At 40.8% G+C, this 16,052-nt stretch overlaps 1 protein-coding gene across 7 annotated transcripts in view; it reads left to right on the plus strand.

Annotated features, from left to right (window-relative positions):
* LOC134345242 (mucin-2-like) overlaps nt 1-16,052 on the plus strand; it is a 78,053-nt gene that overhangs the window by 40,924 nt on the left and 21,077 nt on the right. For 6 of the 7 annotated variants that reach the window (XM_063045593.1, XM_063045592.1, XM_063045589.1 and 3 more), the window contains 7 exons: nt 1,926-2,072; nt 5,496-5,549; nt 5,792-5,938; nt 8,046-8,192; nt 11,007-11,060; nt 11,303-11,449; nt 15,257-15,382. In XM_063045593.1, coding sequence (XP_062901663.1) covers nt 1,926-2,072; nt 5,496-5,549; nt 5,792-5,938; nt 8,046-8,192; nt 11,007-11,060; nt 11,303-11,449; nt 15,257-15,382 — 822 coding nt within the window. The remainder of the gene's footprint in view (nt 1-1,925; nt 2,073-5,495; nt 5,550-5,791; nt 5,939-8,045; nt 8,193-11,006; nt 11,061-11,302; nt 11,450-15,256; nt 15,383-16,052) is intronic. The other variant, XM_063045591.1, reaches the window with a different exon arrangement.

A 16,052-nucleotide genomic window follows, 5' to 3' on the forward strand; every position in this document is an offset into this window, starting at 1 on the left:
TCTGACGGGGCAAGTTGTCATTAATTCATAAATTATAATATCACTGCAATATTTTTCTAATTTGATCAAGTAGCTGCATAAACACAGATTCAACACAGAGCAAACACGAAGAAATCTGCAGATGCTGGAAATTCAAGCAGCACACATAAAAAATGCTGGTGAAGGCAGCAGGCCAGGCAGCATCTATAGGAAGAGGTACAGTCAACGTTTCAGGCCGAGACCCTTCGTCAGGACTAACTGAAAGAAGAGATAGTAAGAGGTTTGAAAGTGGGAGGGGGAGGGGGAGATCCAAAATGCTAGGAGAAGACAGGAGGGGGAGGGATAGAGCTAAGATCTGGAAAGTTGACTGGCAAAAGGGATACGAGGCTGGAGAAGGGGGTGGATCATAGGATGGAAGGCCTAGGGAGAAAGAAATGGGGAGGGGAGCCCAGAGGATGGGCAAGGAGTTATAGTCAGAGGGACATAAGAAGTAAAAAGAGTGAGAAAATAAATAAATAAATAGATAAGGGATAGGGTACGAAGGGGAGGTGGGGCATTAACAGAAGTTAGAGAAGTCGATGTTCATGCCATCAGGTTGGAGGCTACCCAGACGGAATATAAGGTGTTGATCCTCCAACCTGAGTGTGGCTTCATCTTGACAGTAGAAGAGGCCGTGTATAGACATATCAGAATGGGAGTGGGACGTTGAATTAAAATGTGTGGCCACTGGGAGATCCTGCTTTCTCCGGCAGACAGAGCATAGGTGTTCAGCAAAGCGGTCTCCCAGCCTGCGTCGGGTCTCGCCAATATATAGAAGGCCACATCGGGAGCACCGGATGCAGTATATCTCCCCAGCCGACTCACAGGTGAAGTGTCGCCCCACCTGGAAGGACTGTCTTCAAACTGCTGAAGAATAATAAGAATCACTGCAATAATTTTCTATTTTGATCAAGTAGCTGTATAAACACAGATTCAGCAATAGAGACGCTCCACCAATGACTTGAATGGATTGAACTGGATGCTTAGCTTCTGAGATAAGGCAATATATTAGCTCTGCTTTATAATCAGAACTGACCCACACTGGAACTGCTGGGATCGAATGACATGTTCTTGAGAAATTTGTATTCTTTTCTTGCTATTATACAGCATTTGACAAACTGTATAAGTAGATTATTTTACCAGTTAGGACCTAAGACTAAATATACTTCTCATTTTTGCAGTTCCGTCAATTGCTTATGGAAAAAATCACAATACTGGGACATCTACAACACCTTCACAATCGTCTGCTACCACACCAGTCTTCACAATAAGCACAGCAAACACAGCAGTTACTGACATCTCTATTCAACCTTTGTTACAAAGATCTTTCCTGCCAAATGCAATAAGCAAATGCAACAGTTCATCTCTATGCAACAGGAAAACAAATATCATATTACTGTAGACTCTGTTTTAATATTTCATACATTATTATTCCACATTCATACTTTATTATTGTGTGTATTATTATTCTATACTTTATTATTAGTTAATATTTTGGTATATTTATTATTATTTATTGTTATTGCGACATGTGTTTTAAATGTTGCTGCTGTAACTAAATAATTTCCACTCAGGATCGATAAAGCACTTACTATTATTATTAACAGATGATCCAACAACATCTACAACTCCAGCTGTCAGTTCCACAACAATACCACTTTGTGACTATCAGATCATGTCTTCAATAGCTTTTTGCAATGGTTACACTGCAACGTTCATGTCAGTGATGAGGAACTTAAAACATACCCATGAAGCTCATTATGTATGGACAGAATAAACTCTGCTGAAGTGGCAACATGAACTAACAATAGTACTCACAGATGTTATATAACATTAGGTAGTCGCAGCAGACTCAGAGTTGCTACTACACCTTTACTGATATCATGTTGTCCATGCCTGTAAATTAGTGCCTACAGCGCCTGCCTTGAAATCAACGACAGGAACAATCAGTACAGCAGAGGCAACGTCTACAGGAATCACCGATAAGACATCAACAACTGAATCTACAACTACAGCCGAAACATCAACAATTACCTCAACGTCATCGGTTATCAGTAAGTAAATTTTCTTCAGGGATCATCTGCTGACTGTTCCTGGGAAAAACATTGACTAGGTGATAGACAGCAGCAGCCTGAAATAAATACTTATTGCTTCTTGGTCATTATGTTGTGTGCAATGTCAGCAATATTGCTTTCTAACAATATCTGTGTTGACTTCTCCTGTGGAAGTTCTTCGCATTGCTATGCTTCCTCTGACGGGGCAAGTTGTCATTAATTCATAAATTATAATATCACTGCAATATTTTTCTAATTTGATCAAGTAGCTGCATAAACACAGATTCAACACAGAGCAAACACGAGGAAATCTGCAGATGCCGGAAATTCAAGCAGCACACATAAAAAATGCTGGTGAAGGCAGCAGGCCAGGCAGCATCTATAGGAAGAGGTACAGTCGACGTTTCAGGCCGAGACCCTTCGTCAGGACTAACTGAAAGAAGTGATAGTAAGAGATTTGAAAGTAGGAGGGGGAGGGGGAGATCCGAAATGATAGGAGAAGACAGGAGGGGGAGGGATGGAGCTCAGAGCTGGAACGTTGATTGGCAAAAGGGATACTTTATACTTTATACTTTATTGTCACCAAATAATTGATACTAGAACATACAACCATTACAGCAATATTTGATTCTGCACTTCACACTCCCTGGATTATAAATATTAAATATTCAAGATATTAAAAATAGTTAAAATTAGTAAATATTAAAAATTTAAATTATAAATCATAAATAGAAAATAGAAAAATGGGAAGTAAAGTAGTGCAAAAAAAACGAGTGGCAGGTCCGGATATTTGGAGGGTACGGCCCAGATCCGGGTCAGGATCAGTTCAGCTGTCTTATCACAGTTGTAAAGAAGCTGTTCCCAAATCTGGCCATACAAGTCTTCAAGCTTCTGAACCTTCTCCTGGAGGGAAGAGGGACGAAAAGTTTGTTGGCTGGATGGGTCGTGTCCTTGATTATCCTGGCAGCACCGCTCCGACAGCGTGCGGTGTAAAGTGAGTCCATGGACAGAAGATTGGTTTGTGTGATGTGCTGCGCCGTGTTCACGATCTTCTGCAGCTTCTTTCGGTCTTGGACAGGACAACTTCCATACCAGGTTTTGATGCACCCTAGAAGAATGCTTTCTACGGTGCATCTATAAAAATTAGTGAGGGTTTTAGGGGATAGGCCAAATTTCTTTAGTTTTCTCAGGAAGGAAAGGCACTGGTGGGCCTTCTTGGCAATGAACTCTGCTTGGTTGGACCAAGTCAGGTCATTTGTGATATTGACCCTGAGGAACTTAAAGCTTTTGACCTGTTTCAGTTGCGCACTACCGATGTAAATTGGACCGTGCTGTCTGCTACTCCCTCTGAAGTCAACAACCAATTCCTTCGTCTTGCTGACGTTATTGTCTTCGCACCATGCCACCAGGTTCTTAATTTCCTCTCTGTACTCAAACTCATCATTACCCGAGATACGCCCTACAATTGTTGTGTTATCAGCAAACTTGTATATTGAGTTTGATGGAAACTTGGCTACACAATCATGGGTGTACAGTGAGTACAGCAGGGGACTGAGTACACAGCCTTGTGGGGCACCGGTGCTCACAGTGATTGTAGAGGAGAGCTTGTCTACGAGGCTGGAGAAGGGAGAGGATCATGGGATGGGAGGCCTAGGGAGAAATAAAGGGGGAGGGGAGCCCAGAGGATGGGCAAGGAGTTATAGTGAGAGGGACAGAGGGAGAAAAAAGAGAGAAAAATAATGAATGAATGAATGAATGAATAAATAAATAAATAAATAAATAAGGGATAGGGTACGAAGACGAGGTGAGGCATTAACAGAAGTTAGGGAAGTCAATGTTCATGCCATCAGGTTGGAGGCTACCCAGACAAAATATAAGGCGTTGTTCCTCTAACCTGTGTGTGGCTTCATCTTGACAGCAGAGGAGGCCATGGATAGACATGGCAGAATGGGAATGGGATGTGGAATTAAAATGTGTGGCCACTGGGAGATCCTGCTTTCTCTGGTGGACAGAGTGTAGGTGTTCAGCGAAACAATCTCCCAGTCTGCATTGGGTCTCGCCAATATATAGAAGGCCGCATCGGGAGCACCAGACGCCGTATATCACCCCAGTCGACTCACAGGTGAAGTGTTGCCCCACCTGGAAGGACTGTCTTCAAACTGCTGAAGAATAATAAGAATCACTGCAATAATTTTCTATTTTGATCAAGTAGCTGTATAAACACAGATTCAGCAATAGAGAACCTCTCTTGCTCCACCAATGACTTGAATGGATTGAACTGGATGCTTAGCTTCTGAGATAAGGCAATATATTAGCTCTGCCTTATAATCAGAACTGACCCACACTGGAACTACTGGTATCGAATGAAATGTTCTTGAGAAATTTGTATTTGTTTTCCTGCTATCATACAGCATTTGTCAAATTGTATAAGTAGATTATTTCACGAATTAGAACCTAAGACTAAATATACTTCTTATTTTTGCAGTTCCGTCAATTGCTTATGGAAAAAAATTACAATACTGGGACATCTACAACACCTTCACAATCGTCTGCTACCACACCAGTCTTCACAATAAGCACAGCAAACACAGCAGTTACTGACATCTCCATTCAACCTTTGTTACAGAAAATCTTTCCTATAAAATGCAATAAGCAAATGCAACAGTTCGTCTTGATGCAACAGGAAAACACATATCATAGTACAATAGTCTCTGTTTTATTGTTTCATACATTATTATTGCACATTGTTACTTTATTATTGTGTATATCATTATTCTGTAGAAACACAGAAACATAGAAAATAGGTGCAGGAGTAGGCCATTCGGCCCTTCGAGCCTGCACCGCCATTCAGTATGATCATGGCTGATCATCCAACTCAGAACCCTGTCCCTGCCTTCTCTCCATACCCCCTGACCCCTTTAACCACAAGGGCCATATCTAATTCCTTCTTAAATATAGCCAATCAACTGGCCTCAACTGTTTCCTGTGGCAGAGAATTCCACAGATTCACCACTGTCTGTGGGAAGAAGGTTTTCCTCATCTCGGCCCTAAAAGGCTTCCCCTTTATCCTTAAACTGTGACCCCTCATTCTGGACTTCTCAGACATCGGGAACAATCTTCCTACATCTAGCCTGTGCAACCTCTTTAGAATTTGATACATTTCAATAAGATCCCCCCTCAATCTTCCAAAATCCAGAGAGTATAAGCCTAGTTGATCCAGTGTTTCATCATATGAAAGTCCTGCCATCCCAGGAATCAATCTGGTGAACCTTCTTTGTACTCCCTCTGTACTTCATTATTATTTAATATTTTGGTGTATTTATTATTATTTATTATTATTGCTACATCTGTTTTAAATGTTGCTGCTGTAACTAAATAATTTCCACTCAGGATCGATAAACCACTTACTATTATTATTCACAGTTGATCCACCAACATCTACAACTCCAGCTGTCAGTTCCACAACAATACCACTTTGTGAGTATCAGATCATATCTTCAATAGCTATTTTGCAATGGTAGCTCTGCAACGTTCATGTCAGTGATGAGGAACTTAAAACATACAAATGAAGCTCATTAAGTATGAACAGAATAAACTCTGCTGAAGTGGCAACATGAACTAACAATAGTACTCACAGATGTTATATTAGGTAGTCGCAGCAGACTCAGAGTTGCTACTACACCTTTACTGATATCATGTTGTCCTTGCCTGTAAATTAGTGCCTACAGCCTCTGCCTTGAAATCAACGACAGGAACAATCAGTACAGCAGAGGCAACGTCTACAGGAATCACCGATAAGACATCAACAACTGAATCTACAACTACAGCCGAAACACCAACAATTACCTCAACGTCATCGGTAAACAGTAAGTAAATTTTCTTCAGGGATCATCTGCTGACTGTTCCTGGGAAAAACATTGAATAGGTGATAGACAGCAGCAGCCTGAAATAAATACTTATTGCTTCTTGGTCATTATGTTGTGTGCAATGTCAGCAATATTGCTTTCTAACAATATCTGTGTTGACTTCTCCTGTGGAAGTTCTTCCCATTGTTATGCTTCCTCTGACAGGGCATATTGTCATTCGTTCATAAATCATACTATCACTGCATTAATTTGCTAATTTGATCAAGTAGCTGTATAAACACAGATTCAGCAACAGAGCAAACACGAGGAAATCTGCAGGTGCTGCCTATTCAAGCAGCACACATAAAAGTTGCTGGTGAACGCACCAGGCCAGGCAGCATCTATAGGAAGAGGTACAGTCAACGTTTTGGGCCGAGACCCTTTGTCAGGACTAAGTGAAAGACGAGATAGTAAGAGATTTGAAAGTCAGAGTGGGAGGGGGAGATCCGAAATGATAGGAGAAGACAGGAGGGGCAGTGATAGTGCCAAGAGCTGGAAAGTTGATTGGCAAAAGGGATACAAGGCTGGAGAATGGAGTCGATCGTGGGACGGGAGGCCGAGGGAGCCCAGAGGATGGGCAAGGAGTTATTCTCAGAGGGACATAGGGAGTAAAAGGAGAGAGAAGATAAATAAATAGATAGCTAGATAAGGGGTAGGGTACGAAGGGGAGGTGGGGCATTAACAGAAGTTAGAAAAGTCAATCTTCATGCCATCAGGTTGGAGGCTACCCAGACGGAACATAAGGTGTTGTTCCTCCAACCTGAGTGTGGCTTCATCTTGACGGTAGAGGAGGCCGTGTATAGACATATCAGAATGGGAATGGGATGTGAATTAAAATGTGTGGCCACTGGGAGATCCTGCTTTCTCTGGCGGACAGAGCGTAGGTGTTCAGCAAAACTGTCCCTCAGCCTGCGTCGGGTCACACCGATATATTGAAGGCCGCATCGGGAGCACCAGACGCAGTATATCTTCCCAGCCGACTCACAGGTGAAGTGTTGCCTCACCTGGAAGGACTGTCTTCAAACTGCTGAACAAAAAAAATCACTCCAATAATTTGCTATTTTGATCAAGTAGCTGTATAAACACAGATTCAGCAACAGAGATGCTCTCTTGCTCCACCAATGACTTGAATGGATTGAACTAGATGCTTAGCTTCTAAGATAAGGCAATAGATTAGCTCTGCCTTATAATCAGAACTGACCCACACTGAAACTGCTCGTATCGAATGACATGTTCTTGAGAAATTTGTATTTCTTTTCTTGCTATTATACAGCATTTGACAAACTGTATAGGTAGATTATTTCAACAGTTAGAACCTACGAGTAAATATACTTCTCATTTTTGCAGTTCCGTCAATTGCTTATGCAAAAAAATCACAATACTGGGACATCTACAACACCTTCATAATCGTCTGCTACCACACCAGTTTTCACAACAAGCACAGTAAACACAGCAGTTACTGACATCTCCATTCAACCTTTGTACAGAAAATCTTTCCTACCATATGCAATAAGCAAATGCAACAGTTCATCTCTATGCAACAGAAAACACATATCATATTACTGTAGACTCTGTTTTAATATTTCAAACATTATTATTCCACATTCATACTTTATTATTCTGTCTATTAATATTCTGTTCTTTATTATTAGTTAATATTTTGGTATATTTATTATTATTTATTGTTATGCTACATGTGTTTTAAATGTTACTGCTGTAACTAAATAATTTCCACTGGGGAATAATAAAGCACTTACTATTATTATTAACAGATGATCCAACAACATCTACAACTCCAGCTGTCAGTTCCACAACAATACCACTTTGTGACTATCAGATCATGTCTTCAATAGCTATTTTGCAATGGTTACACTGCAACGTTCATGTCAGTGATGAGGAACTTAAAACATACCCATGAAGCTCATTATGTATGGACAGAATAAACTCTGCTGAAGTGGCAACATGAACTAACAATAGTACTCACAGATGTTATATTAGGTAGTCGCAGCAGACTCAGAGTTGCTACTACACCTTTACTGATATCATGTTGTCCTTGCCTGTAAATTAGTGCCTACAGCACCTGCCTTGAAATCAACGACAGGAACAATCAGTACAGCAGAGGCAACGTCTACAGGAATCACCGATAAGACATCAACAACTGAATCTACAACTACAGCCGAAACATCAACAATTCCCTCAACGTCATCGGTAAACAGTAAGTAAATTTTCTTCAGGGATCATCTGCTGACTGTTCCTGGGAAAAACATTGACTAGGTGATAGACAGCAGCGGCCTGAAATAAATACTTATTGCTTCTTGGTCATTATGTTGTGTGAAATGTCAGCAATATTGCTTTCTAACAATATCTGTGTTGACTTCTCCTGTGGAAGTTCTTCCCATTGCTATGCTTCCTCTGAAAGCGCATGTTGTCATTAATTCATAAATTATAATATCACTGCAATATTTTTCTAATTTGATCAAGTAGCTGCATAAAACACAGATTCAGCACAGAGCAAACACGAGGAAATCTGCAGATGCTGGAAATTCAAGCAGCACACATAAAAAATGCTGGTGAAGGCAGCAGGCCAGGCAGCATCTATAGGAAGAGGTACAGTCAACATTTCAGGCCGAGACCCTTCGTCAGGACTAACTGAAAGAAGTGATAGTAAGAGATTTGAAAGTAGGAGGGGGAGGGGGAGATCCGAAATGATAGGAGAAGACAGAAGGGGCAGGGATGGAGCTCAGAGCTGGAACGTTGATTGGCAAAAGGGATACTTTATACTTTATACTTTATTGTCACCAAATAATTTATACTAGAACATACAACCATCACAGCGATATTTGATTCTGCACTTCACACTCCCTGGATTACAAATATTAAATATTAAAGATATTAAAAATAGTTAAAATTAGTAAATATTAAAAATTTTAAATTATAAATCATAAGTAGAAAATACAAAAATGGGAAGTAAGATAGTGCAAAAAAAACGAGAGGCGAGTACGGATATTTGGAGGGTACGGCCCAGATCTGGGTCAGGATCCGTTCTGCTGTCTTATCACAGTTGGAAAGAAGCTGTTCCCAAATCTGGCCATACGAGTCTTCAAGCTCCTGAGCCTTCTCCCGGAGGGAAGAGGGACAAAAAGACTTTTGGCTGGGTGGGTCGTGTCATTGATTATCCTGGCAGCACTGCTCTTACTGTGTGCGGTATAGAAGACAGGAGGGGGAGGGATGGAGCTAAGAGCTGGAATGTTGATTGGCAAAAGGGATACGAGGCTGGAGAAGGCAGAGGATCATGGGACGGGAGGCCTAGGGAGAAAGAAAGGGGGAGGAGAGCCCAGAGGATGGGCAAGGAGTTATAGTCAGAGGGACATAGGGAGTAAAAAGAGAGAGAAAATAAATAAATAAATAAATAGATAGATAGATAGATAGATAAGGGATAGGGTACAAAGTGGAGGTGGGGCACTAACAGAAGATGGAGAAGTCAATCTTCATGCCATCAGGTTGGAGGCTACCCAGATGGAATATAAGGTGTTGTTCCTCCAACCTGAGTGTGGCTTCATCTGGACAGTAGAGGAAGCCGTGTATAGACATATTAGAATGGGAATGGGACGTGGAAGTAAAATGTGTGGCCTTTGGGAGATCCTGCTTTCTTTGGTGGACAGAGCATAGGTGTTCAGCGAAACGGTCTCTCAGCCTGCTTCGGGTCACACCTATATATAGAAGGCCGCATCGCGAGCACCGGGACAGTAGATCTCCCCAGCCGACTCACAGGTGAAGTGTTGCCTCACCGGAAAGGACTGTCTTCAAACTGCCGAACAAAAAAAATCACTCCCATAATTTTCTATTTTGATCAAGTCGCTGTATAAACACAGATTCAGCAACAGAGACGCTCTCTTGCTCCACCAATGACTTGAATGGATTGAACTCGATGCTTAGCTTCCGAGATAAGGCAATACATTAGTTCTGCCTTATAATCAGAACTGACCCACACTGGAACTGCTGGTATCGAATGACATGTTCCTGAGAAATTTGTATTTCTTTTCTTGCTATTGTACAGCATTTGACAAACTGTATAAGTAGATTATTTCACCAGTTGGAACCTAAGACTAAATATACTTCTCATTTTTGCAGTTCCGTCAATTGCTTCTGGAAAAAAATTACCATACTGGGACATCTACAACACCTTCACAATCGTCTGCAAACACAGCAGTTACTGACATCTCCATTCAACCTTTGTTACAGAAGATCTTTCCTATAAAATGCAACACTTCATCTCTATGCGACAGGAAAACACATATCATCGTACAATAGTCTCTGTTTTATTATTTCGTACATTATTATTCCACATTGGTACTTTATTATTGTGTATATTATTATTCTGTAGAAACACAGAAGCATAGAAAATAGGTGCAGGAGTAGGCCATTCAGCCCTTCGAGCCTGCACCACCATTCAGTATGATCATGGCTGATCATCCAACTCAGAACACTGTACCTGCCTTCTCTCCATACCCCCTGACCCCTTTAACCACAAGGGCCATTTCTAACTCCCTCTTAAATATAGCCAATGAACTGGCCTCAACTGTTTCCTGTGGCAGAGAATTTCACAGATTCACCACACTCTGTGTGAAGAAGTTTTTCCTCATTTCGGTCTTAAAAGGCTTCCCCTTTATCCTTAAACTGTGACCCCTCATTCTGGACTTCCCAAACATCGGGAACAATCTTCCTGCATCTAGCCTGTCCAACCCCTTTAGAATTTGATACGTTTCAATAAGATCCCCCCTCAATCTTCCAAAATCCAGAGAGTATAAGCCTAGTCGATCCAGTGTTTCATCATATGAAAGTCCTGCCATCCCAGGAATCAATCTGGTGAACCTTCTTTGTACTCCCTCTGTACTTTATTATTATTAGTTAATATTTTGGTATATTTATTATTATTTATTGTTATTGCTACATGTGTTTTAAATGTTGCCGCTGTAACTAAATAATTTCCACTCAGGATCGATAAAGCACTTACTATTATTATTAACAGTTGATCCACCAACATCTACAACTCCAGCTGTCAGTTCCACAACAATACCACTTTGTGAGTATCAGATCATGTCTTCAATAACTATTTTGCAATGGTTACACTGCAACGTTCATGTCAGTGATGAGGAACTTAAAACATACACATGAAGCTCATTATGTATGAACAGAATAAACTCTGCTGAAGTGGCAACATGAACTAACAATAGTACTCACAGATGTTATATTAGGTAGTCGCAGCAGACTCAGAGTTGCTACTACACCTTTACTGATATCATGTTGTCCTTGCCTGTAAATTAGTGCCTACAGCCTCTGCCTTGAAATCAACGACAGGAACAATCAGTACAGCAGAGGCAACGTCTACAGGAAGCACTGATAAGACATCAACAACTGAATCTACAACTACAGCCGAAACATCAACAATTACCTCAACGTCATCGGTAAACAGTAAGTAAATTTTCTTCAGGGATCACCTGCTGACTGTTCCTGGGAGAAACAGTGACTAGGTGATAGACAGCAGCAGCCTGAAATAAATACTTATTGCTTCTTGGTCAGTATGTTGTGTGCAATATCAGCAATATTGCTTTCTAACAGTATCTGTGTTGACTTCTCCTGTGGAAGTTCTTCCCATTGCTATGCTTCCTCTGAAAGTGCATGTTGGCATTAATTCATAAATTATAATATAGAAACATAGAAAACATACAGCACAATACAGGCCCTTCGGCCCACAAAGCTTTGCTGAACATGTCCCTACCTTAGAACTACCTAGGGTTTAGCCATAGCCCTCTATTCCTCTAATCTCCATGTACCTATCCAGGAGTCTCCTCAAAGACCCTACTGTTTCTGCCTCCACCGTTGCTGCCGGCAGCCCACTCCACGCACTCACCACTCTCTGCATAAAAAACCTACCCCTGACATCTCCTCTGTACCTACTCCCAACCACCTTAAAACTACGTCCTCTTGTGCTAACCATTTCAGCCCTGGGGAAAAGCTTCTGACTATCCACAACATCAATGCCTCTCATTATCTTGTACAGCTCTATCAGGTCACCTCTCATCCTCCGTCACTCCAAGGAGAAAAGGCTGAGTTCACTCAACCTATTCTCATAAGACATGCTCCCCAATCCAGGCAACATCCTTTATTATTGTTGTTACATGTGTTTTAAATGGTGCTGCTGTAACTAAATAATTTCCACTCGGGATCAATAAAGTACCTATTATTATTATTGCCAGCACAACTGATGCATGTGAACTTGATTTCAATGTTTAAAAGAAATTGAAAAGTTACATGGATACGGAGGACAATGGTCTCCTGCAAGTCAATGGAAGTAGGCAGTTTAAATGGTTTTGCATGGACTAAATGGGCCAAATGGCCTGATTCTATGCTGTACTTCTCAATGACTCTATGACTCCATGACCCCGCTACCATTGTGCAAAAGAAGCCAAACTATGGAAATACCTATATACATACAAACCAACAAATAAATAATACAGAGAACCTGAGTGGTAGAGTCCTTGAAAGTGAGTCCATTGGTTGTGTTCAGTGAGCAGTTCAGTGTGCTGGAGAGTGAAGATATCCACACTGGTTCAGGAGCCTGATGGGTGAAGGTTAATAACTGTTCCTGAACCTGCTGACGTGGGGGTTTAAGGCTCCTGTACCTCCCTCCTGAAGGCAGCAGCAAGAAGAGAGCATGACCTTGATGAGGGATGCTCCTTTCCTGAGGCAGTGCTCCTTGTAGGTGCACTCAATGGTGGGACAGCTTTTCCTGTGGTGGTCTAGGCTGTATCCCTCACTTTTTGTAGGCTTTTCCATTTTGGACATTGGTGTGTTTCCACTAACTTCTGTAAAAGGAACTGTAGAAGAAACATCAGCCAAACCATGGATACATTGTCGTAGAGGGACACAACATAGCCCCTTGAACCATTGTGTCCATGCCAATCATCAGCCACCTGTTTACACTAGTCCTATTCTAATCCCATTAATTTTTGTCCCCACTTTCTCATCAACTCCCTCTAGATCCTACTCATCTACACAATAGAGGCAATATTCAGTGGCCAATTAACCAACCAACCCACACATCGTATGGCTGTGGGATGAGTCTGGAACACCTGGAAAAACCCACAATAAGAATGTACAAAGTCCACATAGACAGCACTGAAGGTCAGGACCAATGTGCACACATCTCATGCTACTAGTGCACAAAGGAATTTCAACTGTGCACAAAAGGTTGTCACCCTCTATCTCATTGGCATGTTGAGTATATTTTGTGACTGTACACAATCACATTTCCTTTTCTGGTTTCTGAGGCAGACGGTGTTGACAACATGAAGTTTGTAATGTTTTGTCTGCAGATTTTAGAACTGGCTTATTTACAGTTGAAGTCAGAAGTTTACATACACCTTAGCCAAAAACATTTAAACTCAGTTTTTCCACAATTCCTGACATTTAATCCTAGAAAGCATTCCCTGTCTTAGGTCAGTTAGGATCACTACTTTATTTTAAGAATGTGAAATGTCAGAATAATAGTAGAGAGAATGATTTATTTCAGCTTTTATTTCTTTCATCACTTTCCCAGTGGGTCAGAAGTTTACATACACTTTGTTAGCACTTGGTAGCATTGCCTTTAAATTGTTTAACTTGGGTCAAACATCTTGGGTAGCCTTCCACAAGCTTCTTACAGTAAGTTGCTGGAATTTTGTTTCATTCCTCCAGACAGAACTGGTGTAACTGAGTCAGGTTTGTAGGCCTCCTTGCTCGCACACGCTTTTTCAGTTCTGCCCACAAATCTTCTATCAGATTGAGGTCAGAAAATGATGTCAAGTCTGGTTCATCCTTGGCAGCAATTTCCAAACACCTGAAGGTACCACGTTCATCAATATAAACAACAGTATGCAAGTATAAACACCATGGGACCACGCAGCCGTCATACCACTCAGGAATGAGACGCATTCTCTCTCCTAGAGATGAACGTACTGTCTGGAGGAATGCAACAAAATTCCAGCAACTTACTGTGAGAATCTTGTTGAAGTCTACCCAAAACATTTGACTCAAGTTAAACGATTTAAAGGCAATGCTACCAAATACTAACAAAGTGTATAAACTTCTGACCCACTGGGAAAGTGATGAAAGAAATAAAAGCTGAAATAAATCATTCTCTCTACTATTATTCTGACATTTCACATTCTTAAAATAAAGTAGTGATCCTAACTGACCTAAAACAGGGAATGCTTTCTAGGATTAAATGTCAGGAATTGTGAAAAACTGAGTTTTAAATGTATTTGGCTAAGGTGTATGTAAACTTCTGACTTCAACTGTATACTGTTTTTAATGAAGAAATTATTCAGAGTGCACATGTTGTCACTGGACAAAAAAATTGCACAGCACAAGATTTTTGGGTACAGTGGTCATTACAAATTAGAGGGAACATTGGTCAGGACTAAATTTAGATTTCTGGCACTGTGAGGCAGCTGCCCTCCGTGCACACAGATGTTCACATATGAAGACACACAAACACACACACACACAATCAATGTTACAACAATACAAACAAGGCTATTTCTCCAACTTCCAAGTTGTCTGCAATATCAAGCCACCATATCCAAGCTTCCATTTCACTAAAAGGGAAGGGAAATAACAGCGAATGCATGATGAATGTACTCATCAATCTGCAGGTTTTAAACTTCTCTTTACATAAATAATGCCTATACTTCTGTTGTGTAATTGGAACCCAGCTTAATATTTTGGAAAGAAACAAAGCTTCCGATATAACTTGTGAAAGTATATAAAAATCTGGTGGTGAATCATGCATCAGATAGTGTGTCTCGGTTTCTAGACAAATACTCCATCCAGTGGTTCTCACTGGCCTGTACAATCTGTGACAGGGTTTAGTCTGATTAATGTTTATGAAAACATTCATAGTTATATTTTGAGGCCTTCAAGTAGAGATGGTTCCACTGCAGACCTCATGAAGATCATTGTGGTATATCAATGTAAGAAAGTTTATTTGGATTGTGTTTTGCAAGTCCCAACTGGCAGTTTCTCAATGGTCCTGTTTTTCATAATAAATGGAGGAAATATTATAACCTGTTATAACTAAAAACATTTTAGCTCATGCTACCCATCTACTCAGCCATGCTCTATAACAACAAGTTAGTATTTTGAATGTGGACAACAATGGAATTGGAATTTGACACATTGTGGCAGCAGACGAAGTGTTATATCACACAAAAGAATAATTGTTTTTTTTCTCTCTAGTCATCGATGAATGTGCAAACAATACACATTCATGTGAGCAAATCTGTACCAACACAAATGGAAGCTACATCTGCAACTGTAGAAATGGTTTCACTGTCAACCAAGCCAACAACACCCTTTGTGATGGTAGGAAATCTTCAAGCATGTAAATCCTCCTGTAGCATAAGCAGATCAGCGGGAAATGCTTTACTGATGAAATTTTGTTTCCTTTGGCCAGAATAATCCAAATGTGTTCCCACAACATAGGACACAGAGCAGAGAACATCTCAGCACAGTACAGACCCTTCAGCCCACAGTGTTGTGCTGAACTTTAAACCTACTCTAAAATCAATTTAACCCTTCCCTCCTAAATAGCCCTCTATTTCTCTATCACCTAAGTGCCTTTGTAAGAGTTTCTTAAATGCCCCTAATGTATCTGCCTCGACCACAACCCCTCGAAGAATGTTCCATGCACCCACCACTCTCTGTGTAAATAACTTACCTCTGACATCCTCCCCTATATTTTCTTCCAATCACCTTAACACACCCCCCCCCCGTATTAGCTATTTCCACCTGGGGGAAAAGCCTCTAGCTTTCCATTTGATCTAAGCCTCGTACATCTTGTACACTTCTATCAAGTCACCTCTTATATGCCTTCACTCCAAAGAGAAAAGTCACTAGATTGAGGAATCATTCAACTACTTACAGACACACTTAGTGGCCACTTTATTAGGTACACCTGCTCATTAATGCAAATATCCCATCAGCCAATTATGTGAAAGCAACTCAATGCAGAAAAGCATACAAACATGGTCGA

Source organism: Mobula hypostoma, chromosome 4 (genome assembly GCF_963921235.1).
Source record: "Mobula hypostoma chromosome 4, sMobHyp1.1, whole genome shotgun sequence".
Lineage (NCBI taxonomy): Eukaryota > Metazoa > Chordata > Chondrichthyes > Myliobatiformes > Myliobatidae > Mobula > Mobula hypostoma.